Source organism: Anarhichas minor, unplaced genomic scaffold (genome assembly GCF_050575085.1).
Source record: "Anarhichas minor isolate MPS153535 unplaced genomic scaffold, ASM5057508v1 ptg000011l, whole genome shotgun sequence".
Taxonomy (NCBI): domain Eukaryota; kingdom Metazoa; phylum Chordata; class Actinopteri; order Perciformes; family Anarhichadidae; genus Anarhichas; species Anarhichas minor.
In genome coordinates, this window is record NW_027466457.1 from 10,387,536 (window position 1) to 10,415,157 (window position 27,622).

General features: G+C 40.5%; 2 protein-coding genes across 7 annotated transcripts; both read left to right on the forward strand.

Annotated features, from left to right (window-relative positions):
• The first annotated feature begins 68 nt into the window (after positions 1-68).
• On the forward strand, positions 69-3,428 carry bpgm (2,3-bisphosphoglycerate mutase). Its single transcript, XM_076089373.1, has 3 exons — positions 69-192; positions 821-1,444; positions 1,872-3,428. Exons 2-3 carry the CDS (start codon positions 844-846, stop codon positions 2,045-2,047), a joined length of 777 nt encoding a protein of 258 aa, XP_075945488.1. The 5' UTR covers positions 69-192; positions 821-843; the 3' UTR covers positions 2,048-3,428.
• Positions 3,429-4,240: 812 nt separating this feature from the next.
• On the forward strand, positions 4,241-27,611 carry cald1b (caldesmon 1b). 6 transcript variants are annotated; one of them, XM_076089362.1, is made up of 17 exons: positions 4,241-4,384; positions 13,253-13,357; positions 16,413-16,535; positions 16,839-17,115; positions 17,191-17,235; positions 17,318-18,082; positions 18,551-18,586; positions 18,698-18,765; positions 18,866-19,112; positions 19,202-19,327; positions 20,407-20,450; positions 20,546-20,624; positions 21,439-21,570; positions 21,651-21,815; positions 23,649-23,720; positions 24,298-24,334; positions 25,909-27,611. In XM_076089362.1, the coding sequence occupies exons 2-17, from the start codon at positions 13,284-13,286 to the stop codon at positions 25,923-25,925; spliced, it is 2,307 nt and encodes a 768-aa protein (XP_075945477.1). In that variant the 5' UTR covers positions 4,241-4,384; positions 13,253-13,283; the 3' UTR covers positions 25,926-27,611. The 6 variants fall into 6 exon arrangements, with proteins under 6 accessions (XP_075945477.1, XP_075945476.1, XP_075945479.1 ...); XM_076089361.1 differs by lacking the exon at positions 4,241-4,384 and adding an exon at positions 10,012-10,089 and having other exon boundaries at positions 25,912-27,611; XM_076089359.1 differs by lacking the exon at positions 4,241-4,384 and adding an exon at positions 10,019-10,089.
• Positions 27,612-27,622: the final 11 nt, after the last annotated feature.

The following is a 27,622-nucleotide window of genomic DNA, read 5'->3' on the forward strand; positions in this document are numbered from 1 at the left end:
CTTAGCCGTTACTACCACTCCTAATATGGGCATAACATTTGATTAAAGGCACCGCCCACTTGTGATATCCGCCACTCTGATTGGAGGGATGGATTGTCATCCAGCTACGTTCACGGGAACAACTGCTGTGCATGGCCAAACATTTACGACTGTTCCAGCTACTTTTAGGCCGGATTTAAAACGGCACACAGGGTAAGACGACATTTTCACAATATTCTGATTATTTTGGGATGACTTTGCCACATGCCTGTAGTTCTGTTTTTGTTTAACGCTGGTCTTGTCTTTACCTGGGGCTGAGCGGCCATAATATAAACCGTATATTCTACATAGCAGCGCGTCCATCAATCAGACAAGCGGTGCATCACCATCCAATGAAATATTCGCATACTTATTCTGCTAACGATAGCTTTCATTGTGTCCAGCCTAAGAATAAAGCTAGCTCACTGCTGTATATTATCTGCCTTTAGTCTGTTACAAACACTGAAGCGCATTCACACACATTCATTTTCTTAATGATCTTAACAGGCTTACATTTATGATTGTATCGGAGGTACACTCTCAACATTTGAGGCTTCAGACCTGGCAACATGATCTTGCTAGGCTGCTGGTCGACGCAGGAAATATCATTAACTCGTGCACGCAGAGTGTGATGGTGACAGAAATGCATGGCCGGGTCGCCCAGAGTCCTCTCAGTACCCTCGACGTGCGTGAAGTTGCGAGGGCCCGATCAATGCTGCTTGCAGCTTTAATATTAATATTATTTCCCAGGTGTTTCACTAACTGCACAACTGTTTTGTTCATTTCTGCTGAATGTGTGCAGGTGTCTGCTGTTGGTGCTTTTGGATGTCCAAGTACAGACTCTTTCTGCTGAGGCATGGGGAGGGGGCCTGGAACAAAGAGAACCGTTTCTGCAGCTGGGTCGACCAGAAGCTGAGCGAGGATGGGGTGAAGGAGGCCCAGGACTGTGGGAGACTCCTAAAGGAGCGGGGCTACAAGTTCGACTTAGTGTTCACCTCCATACTTAGCCGCTCCATCCAGACAGCGTGGCTGGTGCTGGAGGCTATGGGTCAGGAGTGGGTCCCCGTGGTCAAGTCCTGGAGACTGAACGAGCGCCACTACGGTTCCCTGATCGGCCTGAACCGTGCCGAGATGGCTCTGCAGCACGGAGAGGAAAGGGTGAAGTTGTGGAGAAGGAGCTATGATATCGCTCCACCTCCGATTGATGAATCCCACCCTTACTTCCTGGAAATCTACAATGACCGCAGATACACCACCTGTGACGTGCCGAAGGAGAACCTTCCCCGAGCAGAGAGCCTGAAGGAGGTGTTGGACAGGCTGCTGCCATACTGGGACAGCACCGTGGTGCCAGAGATAAGGAAAGGCAGGACTGTGCTCATTTCTGCTCATGGAAACAGCTGCAGAGCTCTGCTGAAACACCTGGAAGGTATGCTGTACCGAACTGACCCAAGCTATTCTAAACAGCGCTCTCTCAGCTTTTGTGTTCGTGCAGTAAATGCATTCAGTCTGCTGCTGTACAGGCTGCTGTTTCTAGTCGTCAGCCATTGAATTGGGAAGGACATATTTTCAGTTCCACAAATGGAAAGTTGAACTTGTGTAAAAAGGCCAGTGAGTTTATGTTACATTCGGCGATGGCTATCAAGTCCACGCTGACCTTTCATCACACTCGTAAGCTTTAGAGGCTCCTTGTGCCACAGGACACTCATTAATTCAACCCATATGGACTATTACTTAATATTATGGAGCATTTATCAACAAGCTTTCATTACAGCGTTCATGTATATTAGTTATCAAGCCTGGTTGTGGCTCGTTTGTTTCCTGTTATCTTCATATTACTGTCCTTATTTCAACAGGTATATCGGATGAGGATATTGCCAGCGTGACTTTACCTACAGGGATACCTGTGCTGCTCGAGCTGGATGAAAACCTCAAGCCCGTGAAACCCCGACAGCTCTTGGGAGACCAGGCGAAGATTCAGGCGGCAATTAAAAAGGTGGAGGACCAGGGAAAAGCCAAACCGACTACTTGAACACACTGGCTGTAAGACTTAACATAGTTCTGTTCTGGTTGCCTGTGTGCACTTTTTTTATTAGGTACAGGTCCAGAGAAAATTCTTGAAAAGACTCAAATAATAATAATAATATATGACATCTTACAATAACAACAGCACATTGTTAATAAGATTCAAAGGAAAGGTGTGTAGTAGTGGCTTCACCTGGATACATAACGCGTGTCATAGGTCCGACTGGAGCAGGAAGAAGTACTGTAAATGTTTCAGCGCTGTGTCGAGTTGTATTTTGTGTAAGCGCTGATGTTTAAGCTAACTGTTACCACTTATGCCTGTATGGTGACCCTAAAGTGGTTGTTTATTCGTTTACCTATTGACTCTACCTTGCAGTTCAATTGTAATGTGGTTGAAGCTGAGAAATCTTCAAATATATGATATCGGGAGAAAGAGGAGAAAAACGCTCTTCTCTAAAAGATACTTTTCCGTTACATTGATGAGCTTTAGGAATATTCCCTTGCATTTAAAACGTGTGCCTTCAGTATTAACATAACGCTCAAATACAGCTACTTTTTATAAAAGCTTCTTTTAAGGAGCATCAAACAGGTCTCGTGGGTGATTTACTTTTTGAGGATAAAAGCACTCCACTAACAGATCTTACCTCTTTAGAAATTGATTGCCAGGCTGTTCATTCCAAGAACGGGGTAAGAGTGAAACACAGAAAAGCTGTAAACATGCAAAACCATTGAACTCATCTGCTGTCAGTTACTCACGCTATGTAATAGCCCACTCAGTAAGAGTAAGCACTAGAGCTGAAGCTGTTGCACCATGAGGTTTATACAGCACATTAACTGTGAAAAAAAGAAAAGGTTGAGTTGAAAACACTGTGGCAATTGGGTGATAACTGGTTTATGCGTTGCACTTTTGGGGAGAATTTTTTTTTTTAAACAAATCTCCTTTCTAATTAAATGCAACACCTGTGAATGGTAAATATCATTACTAAATTTATACATGTGCAATTTCATGTTGCTTATGTTAACGTGTGAAAATGTTACAAACTACTTTTGAGTCTGCACATTATGTCTTATACCACCACTATCTTATGTTGCTGTGTGTGGCATCGGCTGCTGTATTGTCTGTTGTACTGTGTCTCTTGTTTGTAGATGTACAGCACTGTGCATCATTGGTGTCTCGGGATGTTTGGTTTTGTTTCTCTGTCACTGTCATGTTGTACACTGGTCTGTTAGGTCAACGGGGGAGAAGAGATGATGCATTTGTAGCTACGAAAGAAAACACTGTATTTGTAATCTCATGGGTTATTTAATGTCTTCCCTGCTGTTCACACCTTACCATACGAGAGCCTGCATGATGAAATAAAAGGGAATTTAACTTTTCCTTAAACATACTTTTTTTTTAATTATTTTTTTTTTCGGTGTTTTGTGTCTATTTCAAGCTTCATTTTATGCGACACTTAATCATTTCAAGACAGGAAGGAGTGTCGGATGTCACACTGATATAAAGTTAGTTATACACTGTGTAATGGAGCAACGGAAACAAACTAGACAACAATGCTGTTTGGGAAGTACAGATATGCCTGCAATTTAGATTCCGGTCGCCTTGAGCCCACTGGAAACGATAAACAACTGAGTCTGTTTGGCTACCACAGAGGAGTGGCTCGTCATTTCTCAAACATTTCTGTAATTTGGCCAAACCAGTAAGGCTGAGCCAGGAAGGAACCCTCTAACTGGATGGAAACGCTCTTAAATGGACACGATCATGAACATCATAGACCCATCTATATGGCAGGAATGATGCCATGTATCCTGGTAGATACTACAGTATACTGTATGCATCAGGCATCTGAACTACAACTGTCATTTTGCATTTCTTACCAAACATGCATTCTCACCAGCAGGGGAATGAGTGAAAGAGAACTTCATCTTGATCATGAATTATTTTAAGAATGATATAAAGTATGTTTTTCAGCAACCATTCAGAAAACTCGTATGCATCATATACAACAATTTACTGTGAAATTATGAAGAACAGAAACCACCCTGACACACAAAGTTTATAATTTTCTCAGAAAGACTTTGATGCTCAGTGTATCTTTTTATCTCTATGCATCTATTTATATTACCAAGGGTAAATCATAATGTGTATAAACTAGAGCCCTAAAGTTAGACAGTGTTCACGCACACACACACACACACACACACACCAGCGTCAGCCCAATGTGAACCTCACTAAGTTGCAGCTTTAGCAGGCGGGGCTGGACGCTGCATGCTGTGCTTATAAACCTCTGGTTGCTCTCCCTCTGCTGATTTCCAGCAAGAACAGTCACTTTGGTCTGCCGGTCTGGTAAGTTTGACGATGACAATGTGTGTTGCTGAGTAACTTTAAGTTAATGCAGATAAAGAGGGGTGTTACTTTTTGGTGGTCTGTGACTATTATGGAAGAATTAGAGACTTGTCATCAGAGTTGATCAGATTCAGATTCCCGGCACTAACGACAGCTAAAGTTGTGCTGCTCTCCAAACATCACTTGATATCATGACAAGGTAGGTGTGTGTCTTAAACTTAACCAGCTGGTTTAGATGAGGAACGGATGCTCTACATGTAACAGACTGTAACTTACTCAGGTTATATGTTATAACTCCTCTCCTCTTAGGGAAACTATTTTACTTTATTTTATCATGAATCTCACTAAAATAAATTCATTGGAGAAAGAAGCTGAGAATAAGCGGATGTTAAAAGGACTGGACAGAATGTAGAAATGTCTCCCCTCGTTACAAAAATGTGTGCACTGGCTTAAGAAGGGTCAACCTCTGGCAGAGTAACAGCTGGACAAGATGGCATGAAATAGTTTATTCACTCAACAATATATAACTCTGTTATCGAAACATTCTAAAATGTTGCTGAACTTGATTTAATGCAATGAAAGTCAATAAATCCTTTCAGTCGATGGTCATCCACTCAGTTCTTGGAAAGTTGAAACTATAAAGCTAAAGAAGTATATTTCTGCAGAGGGACTGGAATCAGCTGGCACTGCATCCAAATTACATACATAAGATGGTATACGGAAGACAGGACCTGCATGAAGCAATTGTAAGATGAAACGTGCATTTTGTTGGTATGCCTCTGCAAATTGGTGTCCTTGAGGCACGTGCATCTGCTCTGTCCAACAGCAATGAATGCTATAGTTTGACTTAGATCTCTGTTACTGGTACATTGAGCAGACGTCTGCTTGTGGAAAGGCTGTTTGGCGTGGAGGACGTGCCAAGTCAGGCTCCTATTCCTTAGATGGTATTGAAGATAAATGCTACAACCACATGGGGCTGTGTGAGTTTATGACCACAGCCTCTTTGGGGACTGGACACATGTTTGGGTTTGAGAGCATCTTCTCGGCTTCTTGAAATCAGGTTGATTTTGCGTCACGAGAGTGAAATCAGCTGTGTGAGTGTACAAGTTATTTAGGAGAGATTTGATTTCAAGCATACATGTGAACACACAGCCTGACGATCACGATACAAAGATCACAGATTTGTATTTAATGACGTGTTTAGCCGTGTTTGATACAAACACCAATGTCTGCATATTGCTGGTGACAAGAGAGAGTAGGATGTCAGCTGCCCTGTGAACACAAGCACAGGGGACTTTTTGAACAGTTTGAGTCCAAAAGTCGTCCGTTAAAAAAGAGTTTGTGAATCACATTTTGCCCAAAGAGAATACAGGGGAGATTCTGCTGCTGATGTTTTTGTCTGAGCACAAAGGAGTCTTTGTAGCTCAGAAGTGTGTATGACAGGGAGGGAGGCTGTCTGCTCTCTAGTTGTACAGGTGGGACACTCTAAAAAGCAGAGGAAATGGTTTTCCACATGAGCAAATTACAGGAGGGGTAGAGGTGAGTTGTTAGTGGCTCTGACATTAATAGAGTCATTCATCAGCAATCAGTCGGCCATCAAGGCTGGTGTAAAGAGAAATAACATTCCTTACATCAACACTGGAATGATTCAGAAGTCGGATTTATTTGTTTAGAGAGCCAGCTGTTCTTTTTCCACTGTGTCAAACTTCTACCATTGTAAACCCATCTTCTAACAGCCATAGTTTGTTTCCTTTTATTGACCGTAAGCAATCAGCTTTCCTTCCAGTCATACTTTCTGTCTCCCAGCAACGTTATGGAAAGGTGATCATCAGCAATCACAATGGAAATAAGTTATTCTTGGATTGCCACTTTGTATAGCAGCAGATATTTCCTAGAGTAAACCATGCTTACTGTCTATGGCCCTGCACCGTGCCAAGCTGGGACACCACAACTAACACTGCCTGTGTACTTCCTTAAAAGGAGGCCGAGTGCAACGTTTCAGCTGAAGGGGATGCAGAGCAGGGAGTGCACATAGCTGCGTCTGTTTCCATTGAGTCCCCGGTCGAGGGGGAAACTAAAGCTCTGCCTGAAATTTTGATGAATTTAGCCTCTTGTGTCACCAAAACATATTTTATTCCAGTTTCAACGATCACTCAAACTTTAGCGTTGTCATTATGGACAAAATAAAGCAAGCACGCGACATTTTCCACTTTAATGTACACCTGTCAGCTGATGATGGACTCCTTGTGTCCTTTTGCTTATTAAAACAAAGCTGAGCTGCAGAGCACCGAGCGGAGAGCTGAAGAGCCCGAGCGAAGGCCCCGTTGAGCCTGCTAACTCTTCATAGAGATGTTTAGATGCTTGCAAATCTCCACTTTACCAGTCAGTGGTTATCGACCACAAAACAACACACACTGCTTTCCAACCAAACTGTACACAAACATTTCAATGAGCAGCAGAGGAGGTCACCACTACAGTATGTTGTGGCTTGTAAACTGTGAGGAATTTGTTTCCTTGTCGGGGACTTTTTGATACGTGACCATGTTTGGTCATGTGGAGAAAGCAGCTGCGGCTTCTTGATTGATTGCAAACGCCTCTCAGGCAACTGTTTATCTACAAGCGTGTTGAAGCACTTTCTTTATCTTTGAAATAAAAACCTTATCTTATTTTAGGCAGCAGAGTTGTTTAAGGGACCTACGTGTATATTATATAACTATTATTCAGTGCAAATTACAATGAGAAGTCAAATGATGTACAGTATTAGATGAAACAGATGTTATACATATTATATGTATATATATATATATATATCTTACTCTCACTACAGTATGTACCTGTAGGTGCACAGCTATGCAGCAAGTTAAACATTTCCATTAAAGGTCAAAGACAGCTGTTGGCTTCTGAAGTCTTTACTGGAAGCATTAACTGTGACAATATTGGAGAACAAATTCAACAATAGTGATTTGATGATGATGGATTCACAAAAGTAGTTGCTGTCAAAGTAGTTGTATTGTCCCTCATCTACCTGCATGCATGTCTTTTATTGTTGCTTAGCTGGGTCAGACTGACTTATATATTTCACATACTCTGCATGCTTTTATGTTTTGTGCTATTGACATGGATGTTTTTAGTGTCTAACAAAGCAGCATAATCTTGTCTATAGTCCATGTTTTATTTAACATGCCTCATTTATTGGCTTTGTATGTGTTGTTTCGTGAGCCTCTGTGTTGGATGTATTGTTAGTACTTGCCAATGTAGTATAAGAGTCTCCTGAATGATGCTCCTACTTATTTTAATATTTTCCCTTCTTTCATTTGTTCTGCACACTATGTTAAGGTATGGATAAATATTGCATAACCTTTTTAATTTAATCTTATCTGCCATGGGACTACAGATGAAAAATAGCCTCTTGGCTAACTCTGGCGCATTTACAGCAATGTTTTATTATTGTGCACTGTTCCTAACCAAATAAACCAATAAATAAATGAAAATATAAAACCCAAACCACATCGTTATACACGGGGTTATGTGCCGGACTATTTCCCATAATCCCCTGTACTATGGCAATATGTCAATTTTAAACTTGTACTTTTTCTTATATGAACTAAAGAAACAAGAAACAAGGTGTCAGTAAGCTTTAGAGGGGCATGTAGGTGGATTTAATTAGACCTTTTTGACAGGGCCAAGCTAGCTGTTTCCATCTGTTCCCAGTTTTTGTGCTAAACTATAAGTGTAATCTAACTCTCTGAGAAACGCAGATTGCATTTTTCAAAATGTTGAACTGCCTGCATGTCTTTCCAGAACATTTCCCGATTGAAGATATGAGACCTAACTTGCCAAACCAAATGTAAATCATGCATTATAAACAGTCTTTAACAGAGCCTAATGCTTTGCTCTGCCTCCTTTTGATGTCTGATTAATACAATTGCAGACACTCTGTAAATACGCCATCATCGAGCCAGTAATTACAAAGCCGGACAATATACAAATAGCACATATGGTGTGTACACAATGATGGGATGAATAAAGACACAAAGAAGTACCAAGCAATTCATGTAATTATGGGGCTTTTAGTGGAAGGCTTTTAACTCTTGTATTAGATACAGAGCACTTATGTCTTATAAGACTTCTAATAACCTTCAGTGGACCACTTGAGGAATTCTCAGGCTAGATCCTTGTTGGCTTCAGAAACAAAGCACTCAAATGTGGGCTTACTGTGATTTAACTCCTTTTGATTGGCAACACTGGCATTGGATACTTCCAAAAGCAAACTGTTTCTTTTTTAGAGCTGTATCCATTACTCACATTTGACAGGTCACATAGTTACGTATTAAAAGTATGGTTCCATGCCTTCAATATTAGTCACTGCCTCAACATGAACGGTATGTATTCTTTCAAATACATCGTATCACACATAATATATTTTGTAGATTTTCCCTAAATGTGCCAGAAAGCTGCATGCTTTCAGTGGACTTCATTAAACTTTGCAGCTCTGGTCATTATTCCTCCTGAACGTACTCCAAGTCTAATCTTCATGTAAAATGACTTAAATAAGACGGATTTGTTGATAAAACACACAGACCAAGTGGAATGTTAGGTTTAAAATATATACTATATATATACATTTTACCAGCTGCAGCTAAAAAAAAAAAAAAAAGAAATCCACCCAAATTACATTGTGTTTGTGCACAAATTAAGTAAATGAGATGTGTGGTAAACATGGTAGTGAGTTTTAGATGTATTGGAAGGCATTATTTTGAACTTTTGACAGACCCAGGCTAGCTGTGACCCCTGGTTCCAGTCAGTATGCTAAGCTAAGCTAATTGCCTAATGGAGCAAGCGGCACAGTTAACTCACAGACAGGAGAGTAGTGACATCTTCTAATCAGACTCTTGAAAGTGAAAATGTGCAGCTTCCAATCAATCAATCAATCAATTCATCTACTCCTTTTAAAAGCCACATTGTGTCATGGTGTCCTTTTGTATATGAGCTTCCAATTAAAACTTGCTCTGGGTGGCTAGCTGTGAAATACTGAAATGTAAATGTTGTATTTAGGCATTTGACAGAATGCACACGGTCTACATTGCACGTCCGTGCCAGGCGATCTGATGTCGCCAGCAGGAAGCCAGACTTGTTTTCTTGTCACAGCCTTTCTCCTCTTGATTTGTTTCAAACATCAATATGAATATTCATGAGCAGTGTCTGGTGAGTGTTAGGGGAAGCACTTGGCCATCGGTATGCCAACGACGAGTTTCCAGTTGCATGAGAGCAGAGTGACCCTGCAGAGGTGTAAAGAAAGAAAAGTGCTCCATCTGAAGGGAGAGCTTACCCAGATGAGACGAATCAGTTACAGATGTATGAATAAGAAACTGTCCTGGGCACCCGTCATGTGGGAATGATTTGTGAACTTGATTCAGATTCATGACAGGAACACTATAATAACCTATAGCATGCTGCCGACATATAAATGAAAGCTTTACGAGGTTGAGAGTTTGGAGCTTTGAGGGACTGTTTCCGTGTCACAGGTATGTACAGGCAGAGATTTCTCTCTAAATTAAAATGCCAATATGATTAGTGCTTTCATCTAAGGAGGGCTATGTCTTTACATTTGGTTTTGTTTCTGTTTTAGAGCAGGAATAATTCACACCCCTCTAATCCATACAAATCACCTGTCTGGTGACTGATGGGACAGCTGTTATGTTGAAGTGAGTATCAGTGCTCAGTGTGTGTAGGTGTGTGTGTGTGTATGTGTGTGTGTGTCTCTTTGTGTGCATCCACATTTGTGAACAAAGTGGGGGCAGAAAGGTATTTGTGTAGCTGCCAGAGTGGTGAGTTTTTAAACTTTTGGAAATGCAGAACTTTGCCGGTCCAGCTGGACCCGGGCCAATCCAAACAGGCCTGGATACCGACTCTAACATGTCTGCGAGCTGTTAGCCTGCAGGTCAGTCAGTCCTTGTTTGTTGCTCCATACAGTCCATAGTGCTTGGAGACAGACCAGCCTTTGTCAACCCCAGACCTTAATTGGTCCCATATAGGAACAGCTGTGAGGGAGTGATGGATAACAGTTTGTCTCGTGTTATATTGGGAAAGGAATTATGTCCCTTTGAATTGGGTTGAATGGAAAGCAGAGCTTTTTTCATGCAAAATGCTTTCATAAGAAATTTTACCTCACAGATGAGGTTCTTCATAATGACGATGCTGGTGCTAATGCTGGTCATCATGATTGCTTGTGTCTTTATGTCACAAGGTGGACACAAGGTGCTCTCGACATGACCGTTGACTGATGTTGGCTCCGTGTTACTGTACATGAGAGCGGAGATCACATAGCTGGAATACCTCCTACATCGCTGTGAGGGACACTTTGTGTAATGATGATGGATGTGGGGAGGAGGGGTGAGGGCTGTTTTGGACACCTGCATCTGGTGGTAATCCTGCAAGTATTTTGAAGCTATAACATCACATTCAGTTATACTATATACAATTCTGATACGTAAGTAGGCAGAAATTCAATTCTGAAGAGAATATGAACTGGCAAATTTGATGTCTTAATGCTCTTCAAGGTGTTTTCATATTTTTGCCAAAAAAGAAACACTGGTGTTTCTTAATTCATCCCACAAATCAGTCCATCATCCCATATAAAAGAAGAGTAACAGTCCAAGATCATGTAAGCAGCTACTGTATAGGATCTGTAGTGCTTTGAGCTAAACGCTAACTTCAGCATGCTTGCATGCCCACAGTGGCAATGCTAACATGCTGTTGTTTAGCAGGTATGTTTACCATGTACACCATCCTTGTATAGCACGTTAGCATGCTAACATTTGCTAATTAATACCAATACGTGGGAATACCAACAGTATAAGGATTGATCCAACTTCCAACGTGAATGTCTGTACTAAATTTTGATCCATTTTAAAGTTGTTGAGATACATCAATCAAGCCAGTCTGTTTTTCACCAATAGTTTTTCAAGCTCCTCATTCATACAGATGTTTTAGACCAAAGCGACAAACACCTCTCCAAACCTGAGAAAATGTTTTGTCCACAAGTAAGCTATTTTGGGTTGCAATGAGTCCCTTACCAGTTTTCCAGGGAAGATATGTGTAAAAGAGTGCCATTCCTTTCCAGGAAAGCTCTGACCTGTAGTGGATGTTTTAGAAAAGGCCTCCGTTTGTTAGCCTTTGTGACTGTATATGGTGTCGGCCATTGTAAAAACTAAACTGATGACCGACTGCTCACTGTTGGTGGGCTACTCTTCAGACGATACAGATAACTAAACAAAGGGATGATGGTGACGTGGCCCTCTTTATGACACTGTATGTGTTACATAACTTCATCGGATCAAGAATGATAACGCTAGCTGTGCTTGGGAAATGTCCATCCTTCCATATCAAACAAGAATACGAGTCCGCCATGCATGCATTCTACTATATGTGTGTTGTATCAAAGTGAGGACAGAGACTTGACTCTGTGAGCTCACCTCGTCTTAATTCCCAGCATTCTTTCGTGTGTTGTTGTAGAAGAAGATGGATGCATGCTTTGCTTGTGAAGGAGGCCAGACATTTTCCTCATACCATAATGTTTTTGTGTGTGTGTGTGTGTGTGTGTGTGTGTGTGTGTGTGTGTGTGTGTGTGTGTGTGTTGGATGGAGGTCTGTTTCCTTCTCCACTATCTTTGTCTTTTGTAGTTTGAGGGTAGAAGTGAAATTGTGATTTTTGTTCAACAACATAAATCCAAAAAGTGAATAGTGATGCTCTACAAGGTTAGTTTTCTTTGAGAAAACTTTGAGATGTAGACCAGTAATGGAACTAAACATGTAAATAGAAGTCAAAAGAAATACATAATTTGTCTCACTGAGCATTCATCAGTACTGTTTGTCTGTTTGTTTGACATATATATATATATATATATATCTTGGTAAGATGTGCATGGGTCGCTGACCAATGCGTGTGAGCCAGATTTAATGAGCCAGAAAACATTAGAAATTGAGCAATTCAGACACACAAATCTTCAAGTAGTCTGGTTTAAAGGCAGACTTTGACACAATGTAGGAATCTGTATATGTGTTTTATTAGAAAAGCCAATCAAATGTTTTCACTCACTGGCCAGTGGTTTGGAGCGTTGACTGTATTGACAGGTTTATCGGTTGATGGGTTTCACATCTGTTGGCAAACAAAGCTTCAGTACATCAGACAGAAAGAGAGACAGCAGGATGAAACAAGAAAAAACCAAGCGGAACATTTTGAGAGAGTCTGAAGTCAGAGATCAGGGAGGGGAACGTGAGACAGAGGCAGAGAGCGAGGAGTCAGAGAGAAAGAGAGGGGAGCAGAGAGGCAGGCTTTTGCCTTTTCTGGTAGTTGAAGTCGCTGAAAGAACAAGCAGGAATTCTTTGTGCTGCAGGGCTGAGATATAAACCAGACTGTAGAGGTTGATATATGAAGAGAGGGGAGACACGGCCGTCCATGGACTAAACTTCAGCTACTGCTACGGTATTGTAAACTAACTGTTTTCAAGTTCCTACTCATGTCATGAAGCTGGGTGGTCCCCTATACTTTGATGTGCTACTGATTTGGAGCTCATTTTTTAATTTTTTTTTAGCATGTTCTCTTCGTCGCAGTGAGGGTTTGTTATTTAGTATTAAAGCTTACAAGTTGAGAAATTAAAATGATGATGAAAATTTCATTCATCTTGTGGTTATAGGATCCCAGTGTACTCCCAATGTGATCTCAAAATGCGCCACATACTGCAGTAATCAGAGGACTTTCTAAGCATGTGTTTCATCAAGTATCTAATCCAAGACAAAAACAATTGATGAGTGATTGATTGAACTGAATTCATTGCACGTGATCTGATATCGCATTTGTGTCTTTCAGTGAGAAAAGTGAGGAGAACCTTTCGGGCATCATGGACGATGACTTTGACCGCCGCATGGAGCAGAGGAGGCAGAGGAGAGAGCAGATCCGCGTCGACACTGACAAGTGAGTGAACCATCTGAGAATATATAAACGGAAACACGCACACAGGCACACTTATATGGACATAAATACTTGTTGGAAAAAAAGTGAATGCATGGCAAAATGTGTACAAGGGCTATAAAAGGACATAGCATCTTAAATGAAAGCCTCATTAGTTTTATCAGTGTTTGAATGTCTGACTCACAACTCAAACCGGATACATTTTCAGCTTCAGTACACTATTAGCAGGAGCTTTTATAAAGCACTTGTGCAGTCTGTGTTAAAGTTATTAGACACCAGCTCTTGACAGAGAAGTCCCATCTATACTGTGTAATACTGTGGATACTAGACTGGGCTGTGTTTTTTTGTTTTTGAACCTGTGCAGCTGTACAAACTTTACAATAGTGCAACAAAGCATTTTGGAGGTGTTGACGAGTTTCAAAATACTCAAGATTTTTCTCCTCTAATCTTGCAAAGTCTTGGAGACAGACGCTCAGTGATCAAGGTTTTCTGTCTGCATTTGTGTGTCTGTCTTCGTGTTTTTGCACTTTTGCATGAGGGAGTTGTGAGTTCTGTGTGTCTTAACATGGAGCAGCAGAGCAGACAGGACTCGGGTGGTTGTCAAGCGATGACTGCTTAATGATCTCTCACTGCCTTTTTCGTTCATTAGGATGTCATTTGGCTGTGCTGATGTTTGGATTAGTTTTGTCGCTCTCTGTCGTCTCCCTCCCTCTCTCTTTGTGATCAGATAAACATAAATCTCATAACATCAGAACAAAAGGAAAGTGTTGTAAACATTCAAGGGAAGTCAAACTGGAATGTCTTTAAAAGTTGCAGACAGAACAATTCAAGTAGTTGAGACACAGTTTGTATCACAATCTGAACAAACAAGCTCTTTTTGCTCAGGACAAGCAATACATGACCCAAGGTAAAGTGGAGAGTAATCAGCAGAATTGCTGACACCTGTAGCCGTCATCTGCTTAATTACAAAGCAACTTAAAATAAGGATCAAACGTTGGGATGAATTTTGACTACTGGAGCCTACAGACACTAAACTCTCAAGATTAATCACAGAGAAACATCGCTCAGCCACCAATTTCTTTGTTTTTAGACTGTTTTAACTGTCATCTCCATCCCAAACCTCATTCATTAACTTGCTCTTGTAATCTTATTTAGGGTAGTATTGTTTGTGTAAGAACAGCCTGATATATGTTCTTCCTCTGTACCATAGACCTCCATTGTTTTAAAACCACATTAATGAGCCACATTGTTGCACTGGGTGACATTTCCCTCCATTACAATGAACATGGCCACTGTGGTTTGTTTTAATCCAATCCCACATAAATGTGTATCAATCCACAGCTGAAAATAGACCCCAACACATGGTCTTTCTACTCCCGTTTGTCGCTTAACTACAGCAGAAAAACATCTTCAGTTGGAATGAATGGGCTTGTTACTATCACAGGCAGGTTGGAAATGTGGGACGGACTAACTTATTGTTGGTTTTGGTCTTTTCATTGGATTTGTTAGAAATATAGAACCTCAGTTTCATCTTAATTTGGCTATGACCACATAGTCAGATGTCCATACAATCAATCGCAGCGCAACTCATTATTTTCCTCCTGTTCAGAAGTCAGTTGCTGTCATATCAGATGTCCAGTCATCAGAGCCCCAGTGGAAAAAAGGCAATCCGAGCAAATGTTCTCACAGTCCTGCAGCCAGATTAGCCAGCGGTGCCAACCCAGCCTGCCCTCAGCTCCTCTCTGCAGCCCGAGGAAATGCTGCAGACGCTGGAATGTTTTGACTGCCTTTTCTATTTCAGCACGAGATAGCCTGCTCTCAACGCTTCAGACTGACAGTTTGAGTGGAGTTTTTTCATCTCCAGCTCTCATCATATATTCCCCCCCATCTATCAAGTTTTACGTCTCTCGTGTTGTTCGTCTGGAAATGTAACTGCAACATTTTTGACAGCACTCTCACAGCAGGCCAATAGCTTTCGGTGGAGAATTACCTAATTCAATCACTTCCTCAATGTTTTACCGGCAATGCCATGCCAGGAAAACCTTTGCCTGAGGATTGGTTGGATTTCTACCTCGTTTCTGTTTTCTGTTTTGAAGGCAGAAAAGGACTCTGGTGGTTCCCATCACCTCTTCCTCTCACAACATCTGCAAATCATTGCGTTGCGGTTTCAGGAAGAGCAGAGGGAAATAATACCCATGCTCTATCAATGGGCCATTTCAAGCTCTCTCCGTGCCTCATAAAGCCTGGTAATGCTTGGAAAGATACAAGCTCGGCATGCTCCGAAAGTCTCCCTGTGGGTGTACTCACAGTTGGATGAAAGTCAATGGCAGGATGTGAGCGAGATGAGGAGGATTGAGGATTTAGTCCTGCCAAAGACAATGGCAGGACTGTAAAGACTTTCATGTCTCATGTTGGTGATTTCGTCCTCATCTCTATCTCTTTATCTTCCTCTTTTTTTCACCCTTCTTCTTGTCAGCAATGTCTCTGTCTCTACTTAAATATGTTTCTTACATTAATGAATGCCAAAGGGGTTAATTCTTTGGCAAGCTCTTGATTTGTTCGATGAGACGTTTTGATCTCGGACACATGTACTGTGTGTTTCTTATTATTTCTTAGTCTGTTTTCCCTCACTCGTGACATCTCCAATCTCCATCATATCTGTATGGCTTGTATCAGAGGTTCACAACCCGAGTGTCAGGGATCCTCAGATACATCTGTTTCACAAAATAATGAGTATATTTTGAAAAATTGATACTTTCATCTCCTCTGGGCTCCAAAAATCCTTACAATTACTGAACTAATCACATCTCATGTCCACTTTGAGGTCATAACACAAGCAGATCATATTTCCAATACATATTCCAACTAATTTCACAATATCTTTTAATAGCTGACGTTTACATGCTCAGATACAAACGTCGCAGATTTTCTGGTAATGTTAAAATATGTAATCATGCAGTTGCATTTGCCTTTTCATATATTTGATATCAATTGTCTAATTTTGGAGTAAAAACACAAGGACATTAACATGTATTATGCAACATGTGCGATATTCCAGGGAGGGTTACGCCAACGACGATGAGGAGGAAGCTCGGGAGCAAAGGAGACGTGCAAGGGAGGAGAGGAAGAAGATGAAGGACTCAGACGAGTCTGGAACCACTGATGTGATCGACACTAACAGGTAAAGGCCTCAGGTAGACAAAGAAGATTAGACACCAGGGGAAGTAAACACTTGTTTTTTTAATCAAATGCAATGCATTTTGTTTTTACCCAAGTATTGAGATGAGAAGTTTATTCAGAGTTCAGAGACTCTTTGGGACAAACATTCTCCAGCACAAGTAAACATGTTTAATTCATCACCTCTAGCCACAGAAAAAATCCAATCAGAGACTTAAGTGGCTCTATCACACTTGATTGGGCAAAACAATGGAAATTCGAAGATTCCACATTCATTTTTTTACAATTGGATTTCATGTGCTTACAGTGTGACGGAGACAACCGGTGCTGAAGGTGCAGATGATGACCAGGCCTTGTTGGAACGCTTGTCCAAGAGGGAGGAACGCCGCCAGAAGAGAATGAAGGAGGCCATGGAGAGACAAAAGGATTGTGACCAAACCGTCAGCACCACCAACGGCACAGACAGTGCTCCGGAAGAGGAAGAGGAGGAGAAGGAGGATGAGAAATCAGCCCAAGAGGATGTGGCAGACACTGATACTAACTCTATGAGAAAAGAGGAAGAGGACAAAAAGGAAGATGAGAAGGTAAAGTGAAGATTTGTTAAATAGATTGTTTGGGCTGAGACGATTTTGTTGTTGCTTATGTTTTTTTTTTCTCAGCAGGAATCTGTTGAGGAATCAAGAACAGCAAGCATAATAAATGAGGTATGGTCTCTTATCTTAACTCTCTGCCAACTTAATTATGTTGATTTACATGCATTAATTGACACAAAATGTTATTTTATAGGAGGAGATTGAGGAGAAGGCTGCCGCAACAGAAGTAGAGTTTGAGCGGCCTGATTTAGCAAAGAACGATGCTGAAGAGGAGGCTGTTCCTGATGTTGACAAGGAGGAAGAAGAATGGAAGAGGAAAGAAGAGGAAAGGCAGCATACAGAAAAGGAAGAAAAGCTGAGGATAGAGGAGGAAGAAAGGCAAAAAAGGGAAATGGAGAAAAAGCTCAAGAAAGAGGAAGAAGAAAGACAGCTAGAGGAGGAGGAGGAAAGGAAGAAGAGTGGGGAGGAAGAAAACCAACAAAAGGAAATGAAAGAGAGGCTGAGAAAAGAGGAAGAAGAAAAACAGAAAAAGGAAAAGGAGGAGAAAATGAAAAAAGAACAGGAGGAAAAGCAGAAAAGGGAGATAGAAGAGAGACAGCAGAAAGAGGAGGAGGACAAACAAAAAAAGGAGATGGAGCAAAAGAAGAAGAAAGAAGAGGAAGGAAAACGCCAAAAAGAGCTGGAAGAGAAGAAGAAAAAGGAGGAGGAAGATAAGCAGAAGAAGAAAGAGCTGGAAGAGAAGAAGAAAAAGGAGGAGGAAGATAAGCAGAAGAAGAAAGAGCTGGAAGAGAAGAAGAAAAAGGAGGAGGAAGATAAGCAGAAGAAGATAGAGATGGAAGAGAAGAAGAAGAAAGAAGAAGAGGAAAAGCGGAAAAAGGAGGCTGAAGAAAAGAAGAAAAAAGATGAAGAGGACAAGCGCAAAAAGAGAGAGATGGAAGAGAAGACAAAGAAAGAGGAGGTATTGATGTGATTTATTGTATAGCAGCCACTTCAAAAACCTGGAAAAGTTAAATGAAATGATTAATGTTCCCGTCTGTAAAGTAACAGAATACAGACATTCATCATGTAAAAAAGTTGTTAATCCTTCAGATTAAATGACACTGGGGGACCGCCTCTGATCTATCCAGGCTTTGGTCTCGTGGTGCAGATATTTGCTTTATGATACGGTTTTGCGGCGTGGTCACACATCACTGAGCAGTCACAGTGTTTTGTTTGCCACATGGATGAAAGAGTTGGTGGCCTTGAGGATGTCACAGCATGTGTCCGCGTCCGTTTACATCTGCGTTACATTCACTGCCCCGGCTTTGATTGAGCCAGTGTTTGATGTCTTTTTTGTGGGTTTTCTACATCATGCGTTTTGACTGAACCTGCTGTTTTTTTATTATTATTTTAATAATTTTCTTCCATTTCTTTCTTCCGTGTAAAGGAGGAAAAGCCCAAAAGATTTGGTTTCAAGGAAAAGGTAAAATGAACAAGTCATATAAAAGTATATTCTTTATATTTTCTTTTTAAATATCGAAGATGTGATTAGGAAGAGGCTTTGGTGGTTCAACGTTTTTACCTTTTTCGCCAGAATGAACCAGCCAAACACAACGCAGGGCTCTTTGAGAATAAACTTAAGAAAACAGAGAAGACTTCAAGGTAAAGTTATCATTTTCACCTCATCAGTATCTTTTTAGGAACACTTGAGTTTGTATACATGCGTATTGATCATTAAATAATTGTATGTGTTTGTGTGCAGAGACAATGTTCCCTCCAACAAGGCTGGTAGCGTGGAGCAACAAGAGGCCGAGCGTAAGCTGCAAGAGCTGAAGCGCCGGCGAAATGACGCGGAAAGCGAGGACTTTGAGAAGATGAAGCAGAAGCAGCAGGACGCAGAGGCCGAGCTGGAGGAGCTGAAGGGGAAGAGAGAGGAGAGGAGGAAGGTCATGGAGGAGGAGGAGAAGCAGAAGAAACAGCAGCTGGAGGACAAGAAAGCCAAAGAACAGGTGAGGATGGATTTTACATTCATCATTGTACTTTGGCTTGATTTGGTTGGTGACTAAAGCGTGACAGCATATTGTGGTTTTCCTAACAGGAGGAGAGGAAGAGGATGAAGGAGGAGATAGAGAAAAGGAGGGCGGAAGCTGCAGAGAAGAAGAAACAGAAGGAGGATGAGTCTACAAAACCTGCTTTTACTATCAGTCCCAAAGGCTCCTCAAAGGTGAGTTTTGGAACAGAGTTTCAGAAATCTTGAAGTTATTCTAGACGGTTTCCCGCGCAACAAATAACATAAACAATTATGTGTCATTTGCCATGAACAAATTTCATTTTTCAATGATTTGAGCACCACAAGGAAAATCCCATTTACCTCCATTGCATTGGGGTTGAGGCAGAAAACAAACAAAAAAAAAAACACTATCTGCATGGCTAGCTACCTCTACAGGTAGAGTGAGAATTGTTAAATAACTTTAAATGATCCCAAACTGAAAAAAACAGCCACCCTATCAGAATGTTACGAGAAAATGCAGAAGCATACTGACCAACAACCAACACTGACACTTTGGGAAATACACTTATTCGCCTTCATGACGAGAGTTAGATGAGAAGATCAATATCACTCTCATAACACAATTTGGTATCCACCTTCTTATTAACTCTGAGAGAGAAAGTGTATTTCAAACTATTCCATTGCGCATTACTATCCAGCTTGTTTTCATAGTTTATACAGAGGTGGTCATTTCATCCCATTTAATAGATCTGTTTGTATTCGTTATCTCCAGTTTTGAGACATGTTTTACAGTTTAATGTGGTTGATTGTTTTGCTGTTCCCATTTCAAGTTCTCTGATATTACCCGTATGTTGTTATTTGATAATAATAAAAAAAGATGGGATCTGGCATCTGTGCTGTTCTCAAATATGGCTGTTTTTGTACAAGACCATGACTGGGTAATTTTCTGGAGTATTTTTGGAGGAATGTTGAGAATTGTGTGTGCGCATACACAGGAGGTATAATTCATTTTGAACAGCAGCACTCAGAGTGTGTGTGTGTGTGTGTGTGTGTGTGTGTGTGTGTGTGTGTGTGTGTGTGTGTGTGTGTGTGTGTGTGTGTGTTGGCAGCCAACTCTCCAGTTCAATCACTCAGGCACCAAGAACAGAGAGACCTTCCCAGGGACGGACTGGTCTGCTTCTCAGTGAGGTTGTCTTGGAGACAGGACAGGACAGCTTGACCATGTCCGTATTTATTTGTGCAAGTCAACCACAGACTGTTTATTAACCTAAAATATGCTTTTTTTTGTACAGATCGGGGCGAAGGCAGAATTCCTGAGCAAATCAGCCCAGAAAAGGTGAACCATAAAACGTATTTTACAGTGACTAAAAAATAAATCAATAAACACTCTTAAATTGTTGAGCAGAACTAATGTGTTGTTCATCCACACAGCACCGCAGCCAGAGTGTCTCACACTCCAATTGTCTCCAAGATAGGCAACAGAATGGAACAGTACACCTCTGCCATCCAGGTGAGACTCATTATACATTATCCTTAGTCATGGTGGTTATCAAGTACTCAAATCCTTTAATTAAGTAAAAGTACAAATACAACAATGTAAAAATACTCCATTAGACTGAAAGTCCTGAATCAAAATCCCACTAAAGTCAAAGTACAGAAGTATTATCAAAAGTAAAAGTACTTATTTTGCAAGAACAGGGCAAGAGATATGTTTTATAGTACATTATTATACTTTTGATGAGTCAATGTGAAAGTAACATTTTAGTGCTGTAGCTTGTCGAGGTCGAGTTGGTTTTAGATAAATGTGAAAGGGCCTTGAGATGATTAATGAGGTTTGGAAAAAAGAAGAAAAAAAACATTTCTCATCATTTGACTCAATCTTTTCTTTTTTTGTTAGACATTAAATAATTGAATCTCTTTGTGCCTCTGAACACTTATTTAAATGACATATTCTGAGAAGTTTAGAGAGTATTAGAGAGAATATGTCATTAAAATATGTGTTCAGAGGCACAAAGAGATTAAACAATACAAGAGGCCCAAATCAGACGCAGCGTTTTTGATTGTCTTTCAATGCATTTGTATTTTATCAGCTTATTCTAAGTTTTACCGTTAAATCTTAAACTGTAAAGTAACTGTACAAGTTGTGGAGAAAAATGTCAATATTTGCTTCTGAAATGTAGTGGAGTTGAAGTATCACAAAATGGAAGAACAAATTCCGCAACATTTTACATAATTAAAATGTACATTTCACCAGTGATCCTCAGTCAATGTAGCTCTGTTTTTGTGCATGTAGAAGCAGTTAAATCCATCCTCTATGTCCACAGGGAAACAAGGACGTCAAATCCCCAAAGTCTCCGATGGCAGATATTCCTACAGGAGGTGCACGCAGCATCAAGAGCATGTGGGAGAAAGGCAACGTCGGCAGCCCCTCTGATAGTCCAACGCCTGTCAACAAGGTGAGGGGAAAGCAACCAAGAGGGGAGGTTAGAGAGATTAAATAATGATTTGAGTATTTGAGATGTCTCTCTTTATCCAGGATGTAGCTGGTATCAAAGGAGGCGTGGCAGGACGTGTGAACAGTTGGATGGCAAAGCCTCCAGAGGCGGAGAAGACGGCAGCACCTGCACCAGCACCTGCACCTGCACCTGCACCTGCACCAGCACCTGCAGCAGCAGCATCACCAGCAACAGCAAAGCCAGCAGTAAGCCCTGATAAATCCTTGTCTTGATCGCACAGGTACACACCAGTGTAAACTAGACACCAGTGTCAAGTAATCCCAATGATCCCTTGATATTCTGCACACGCTTATGTGCTCATTTGCACATCAACATGCTGGTCTTTTGTGGGCGGCAGCCTTTATATATCGGAGCACCGAAGGCTGGGAACTGTTCCTGCCTGGAGTGTAGTGACACCACATGGACAGTTTACGTCACAACATCTGCTGCCAAAGTCTTTTATTCTAAAAAGGTATTTTATTCTCTACATGGTGTGAATATGTATTAAGTTTTTAATATGTATTTGTAGTCTAAACCTTTGGGAAATCATTAGATGTAAGAAGAATATTACTGTCATTGTTGGACAAAAGTCCAACCACAAAGCACAGAGCAGCAGCATTTATGTGTCAGGTGGCTGAATTCCAACATGCCCAACACGCACAACCGTTTCTGCACCCCTCCATACATCAATCACTTTGGCCTCTGTGGGTATTTAAAGATTATATTACAGCCCATAAAACCCATATACCGTACAGTACCTTTAAATAGTCATCTGTGCTATTGGACTCATTTTTTAACATTTCAATTTCACTCCATACTTAAAGTCTCCTTCAGACAAGGGTAAATGGTCATATCCCTTCACATTTGTCTCACACGGAGACATTATTTTCCTATTTGACACCGCTGACAAAACAACCTAACAAGTAAACAAATTAAATGATTCATTTGGTTGATTTATTATCATTCGGCGTCAAAAAATAGATGAGGACACTTAACTGTGTACTGTACTCGGTGAACACCAAGTCCTTTTCTTAAAGTAGGACACGAGCTGCTAGTCTTGCCAGGTCTTCTTGAGACATTACACAATGTCCACATGCAGTAGCATTGCTGGATGACGTGTGACATTGTTCTTACGGGAAATTTACGAGCGAGATATCTTTAGTGTCAAACGTCTTGGCCGGCAAAGGGAGTGATTGTAACCTTGGCATCAATTATGTGGCAACACCTCCCCCTAATGGGATGAAGCTGCACCGCAAAAACATGTCTAATGTCTGTATTATCTTTTGTATGTTTACTGTGTTGTTTAATGCTCTTCTGCCTTCCTTTCCTCCTTCCAATTGCACTCATTTTCTCAGCTTTCCTCACTTCTCCTGCTGTTCTTTGCCTACTCTTCTTCAAACTGGTAAAGGCGACATTTTGCATTTCACACTAACTACCACTAATAGTCAGAATCATAATAGATACTAAACTAACAACTAAATTGCATAAGGCCAGTGATGGAAAGTAATTAAGAACATATACTCAAGGATTGTACGAGTATAGTTTTGAGGTACTTTGCTTGAGTATTTTCATTTGATGCTATTTTATACTTCTACTCCACTACATTTCAGAAAGAAATGTTGTACTTTTTACTCCACTACATATATTTGACAGCTTTAGTTACTTGTGATATTGCAGATTCAGATTATTAATACAAAAAAATCAACAAATACATTCTTATGCACTATTATACATTAAGCTACAGAGCAGTATATAAAGTAGTTAGAATTAACCCCCGTTCCGCATAATGAGAACTTGCTTTTCATGCTCAATGATTGTACTCCACTCTGTCTTTACATAGCTAATAATTGTTTGATGCTATATTAATGCTCTCAATATTGTATAGAGAACCGTTAAGTATATTTTGCTGCTAATACTATTTTGAATGCAGGACTTTCAATGTTAAAACACTGTTGCGTTGGTACTTTTGCTTCTGTAAAAGTACTTCCTTCACCACTGCATCAGACTAATGGGGTCATGGTTGGTCTTGATTGTGACAGGATGTGAAACCAGGTGACATCGGTAACAAACGTGGCATGTGGGAAACCAAGAAGAGCTCTGCACCTGCCAAGGTAAGACACACACACACACACACACCTTTACTGTGAAGGGGGGGAGATGCTACTGTTTCAAGGCTCTATGGTGATATGGTCCTGTTTGTTTGTTTCATTCAGTCTACCTAATGGTGAAAGAGGTCATTTGTCAACTGTGCACAGCTTTAGGATATTATGATTGACTGCATGTGGGTGTGTTTGAGTGCTGTGTATGATGCATTTTTAAAGTCTGGAGTGCTTTAAAAAGACAAGAAAGTTTTGGACAGTATACTACTGTATCTGTGGGAATGTTCATCCATCTTTATGAGTACATGTTCACATAGTATGCTATATATTTATCATGTATCCCCCCCTCTCTTGGTCTAAGAGATATCCATGGATGAAACAAAGCGTACTATGTGATTTACCATATTAGGATCTACATTAGCTCCAAATGAAGCAAAAACTGTAAATCACAGAATAAATTGAGGAATTGTTTCAACATTATCAGCTGATCACATTAGGCAGGACTAAAGATGTGGTTTACAGTCTTTTGTTGACTTTCTTTCTTCCCTATTTCTTTGATTTTTGTTTATTCGTTCATTTTTGTTTACAGGTGGCAGTCGGAGGCAAGAGCAAGTTTGTCACTAATAGTAAGTTTCTTAGTCACTGAAAATAGTGGTTGAATGTAAATTTACTCAAGGACTGTACTTGAGAATTTTCAATTTGATTCTATTTTAAACTTCTACTTCACTACATATCAGCAGAAAGTATTGCAACACAGCTAGTTTCTCTTGTTGCAGTGCTATAATCTAAAGTGTGACCAGCTACAACATTAAAAGGCTGCACATGTTAAAGCATCAGTGATGATAACATATTGTCGTATAATGATATAACACTGAAAGGTCTTACTTTAAAGAAATAGTTTGACATTAGATGAGAAGATGAGAGGGGAAATACCACTCCTTTAGCTGAGATTGGTATCAATCTTCTCATTCAACTCTCAGCAAGAAAGCAAATAAGCATATTCTGAAAATGTCAAACTTAAGCAAACGTTAGCTTTTAGTTCATTTTGCTGAGGATACCTAACTCACGTAACATTTTGGAGGACTTTATGAAGTATTTTTATATTGGGGTATGTGTACTTTTGCTTAATTAAACTAAAGGACCTGCATACTTCTTCCACCACGGACTGTAAATGTGCACATACTACATGTTAAACCAGGGTTTATGTAGATCAGCCCTGGAGGAAACAGAGTTGTCTCTGTCCTTCACACCATTTCGTGGATGAGGTGGGGGGAAGCTCATGACTGATTTATAGCCCTCTGTGGACTCAACCACTAAAGTGCAACCCACCTGCCTTCCTTTGTGCCAGAATAGCTGCTCATTGTAAATCAAATCTGCTGTTGCAGATTGTTGGGCGCAGACTCAGCTCTGCGACACTGTGGTCTATATTTAAGAAAAACCTTCACCCTGACCATGTGTCAAAGAACCTTCCAGACTCCTGGGATGGCTGTCGTGTCTTTGCAGTGCACTGGTCACCCGCTGCCACCTGGGCTGTCCAATGCCACGGTGTTGGCGAAGTGTTAGACATACCAGAGTGCAGCTGCTTGATTTTCACATTACTGCTGGGGAGGATTACTAACCGTTTAAGCAGCAAATCAGGCTATATCACTGGACTTATTCACCTAACATGTGTCCATGCAGTCTGCAGGTTTAATTGTGCATTAATCATGAAAAAATACATTAAACATCCGCTGATGTTAGCAGAATAAAGATGTCTGTCTTCTTCGTGATCAAAAGTCTCATTTCTTCAGACATCAAGCCCCTGAATGTTGAGTCAGAGCGCGAACAATAGGAATGGAAAAGTGTTTGTCGAGTGTCAGCTCCGACCCTAAATAGCGATCCTTGTTTATAACCTCCCCACTTCTTCATCAGAAATAGACCGCTGAGGAATGAAGTAAAGGGCAAATGACAAAGTTACAGCTTTCACTCACACAGAGAAGTGTCCTGGCTTTGACTGCAGGGTATGTTTCAGCAATAGTGGAACTGCCTCTGATATACAAACACAAATGCATAGAGAAGTATGGATGTAAAAGCATTGATTAACAGCCCTGAAAGAATTCTCGTTTGTCACCTAATAAACTCGGAGAAGTTATGGATGTTTTAAATGCAACATTGACATGTGCATATATCTCTAAAGTCTGTCTCTCTCTCTCTCTATTAGCAGGCGTAAGACCCTAAACATTGACGTCCCCATTTAAATCAAGTCTCACCTGACCAAACACGAAGCTCTGCGACTGTACGTGCATCCATTTCCCTTCAACGTTCCTGTTTTTCGCATTAAGTTCACACCCGAGTGAGGAAAAGACGAGGGACCAGGATGAGTGACTCCAGGATCAAAGTCTTCTTTTTATTTAATGCTTTATAGGTAATAGATTGTGTAGTATACATCTTTTTAATCAAGGCTACACATTTCAGATGGCTGTCAGGATGCTCAAATGTTCTATTGCTTTGAAGCCACACTGACATGTCTGCTCTTCTTGTATTTCCATATAGCTTCAACCTAATTACAAGCATTTGTGTTTTATTGTTGTACACACTCACTGCTTTTTGGGATGATAGTCACTATTTTGACTCCATGTGATAACCAAGGTTGTTTAATGTCCATCTCACCGCTTGCATTTTAATTGTTAGCGTAAACTGCCATTAAGCTGAATGTTGGCTGATTAGCCTGTACATAGTTGAGTAATTTCATAAGTACCCTTTTATAATAAAGCCCCCTTTATGAAGGGATTATAGATAGTAACTAATGACCTCATTAATGGTTAATAAGACATCAATGAGTGCAGATTTTGGGGGTTGCCAGGTTGTGAAAAATCCCTTTGTGAAGTTGTAACTAATGCAACACGAACTTTGTGGCTCGAGGGATGGAAATATCTGTTGGTCTACCTCTTTAGTCTAGACCGAAATATCTCAACCATTGGATGCATTTCCACATAGTTTGGTACAAACATTCATGGTGGCCAGAGGATGAATCCTAATGACTTCCTCCTTACTTTCCAACTCTGCAACTCTGGATGAATTGGCTCAATGATCCCCAAATGATGGAGCCCTCTGACTTTAGTGTTCCTGTGACTTTTCCAGCAGCGTCCACTGGATTTTGAGTAAAATGTCTTGACAGTAATTGAATGGATTGTCATACCATTTGGTACACACATTCATGTTTACCTCAGGATGAATTGCAAAGTATTTCGGTGATCCCCCAACATTTCATTGAGCGCCATCATCAGCTCAGAATTGTGTTTAGTGTTAAAAAGCAAATATTAACTTTCACAATTCCAAGCTGGATGGATTATTGTAAAAAAAAATATATTATGAATGGCTTATTAGAAAACGAGTACCATTAGTAACAAAGTTTATAAACCCCATATAAAGGGTGCCGTATAATAATGTGGCACATTCTGCAGGACTGCAGCCAGAGAGACACAGTGTGCAAGCAGCTCAATGTTTCCGTCAACAACACGTGGGTATGTTACCTATTTGGCTTTTGTTAACTGTGGTGGATTAAAAATCATATTATTATGCAATATAAGCACGAATAAAGACTATAAATACGCTTGTAAGCGAGTACTGTAACAACTATTCAGTAACCAAATGCAATTCTACACAGGCAGGCAGTGATATCATCAGTTTACATGACAGTAAGTATAATTGCACTGCAGCTGCAGTGATGAAGGTGTATAAGGCAATGGCAAAATGCACTCAGTTTTAAATTTAAATTGTTCCCGGTGTTCCTGTCAACAGGAAACATGAGTTGCATGGTCCTGCCAAATTGTATTGGAGTCTTTCAGATGTGGATTGCTTCGTTTGAATGTTTGAAGTTATTGTTTGTACCTGCTTCAGCAATAAATAAAAAAGTAAAAAAGGTGTTATATGTT

Excerpts from the sequence above, each read along its gene's own strand:
- bpgm (XM_076089373.1), top strand. The coding sequence starts at position 844 with ATGTCCAAGTACAGACTCTTTCTGCTGAGGCATGGGGAGGGGGCCTGG. Across the intron at positions 1,445-1,871 it reads TCTGCTGAAACACCTGGAAG|GTATATCGGATGAGGATATT; the intron begins GTATGCTGTACC and ends TTATTTCAACAG.
- cald1b (XM_076089359.1), top strand. Across the intron at positions 16,536-16,838 it reads GATGTGATCGACACTAACAG|TGTGACGGAGACAACCGGTG; the intron begins GTAAAGGCCTCA and ends ATGTGCTTACAG. Across the intron at positions 20,451-20,545 it reads AGCAAATCAGCCCAGAAAAG|CACCGCAGCCAGAGTGTCTC; the intron begins GTGAACCATAAA and ends TCATCCACACAG.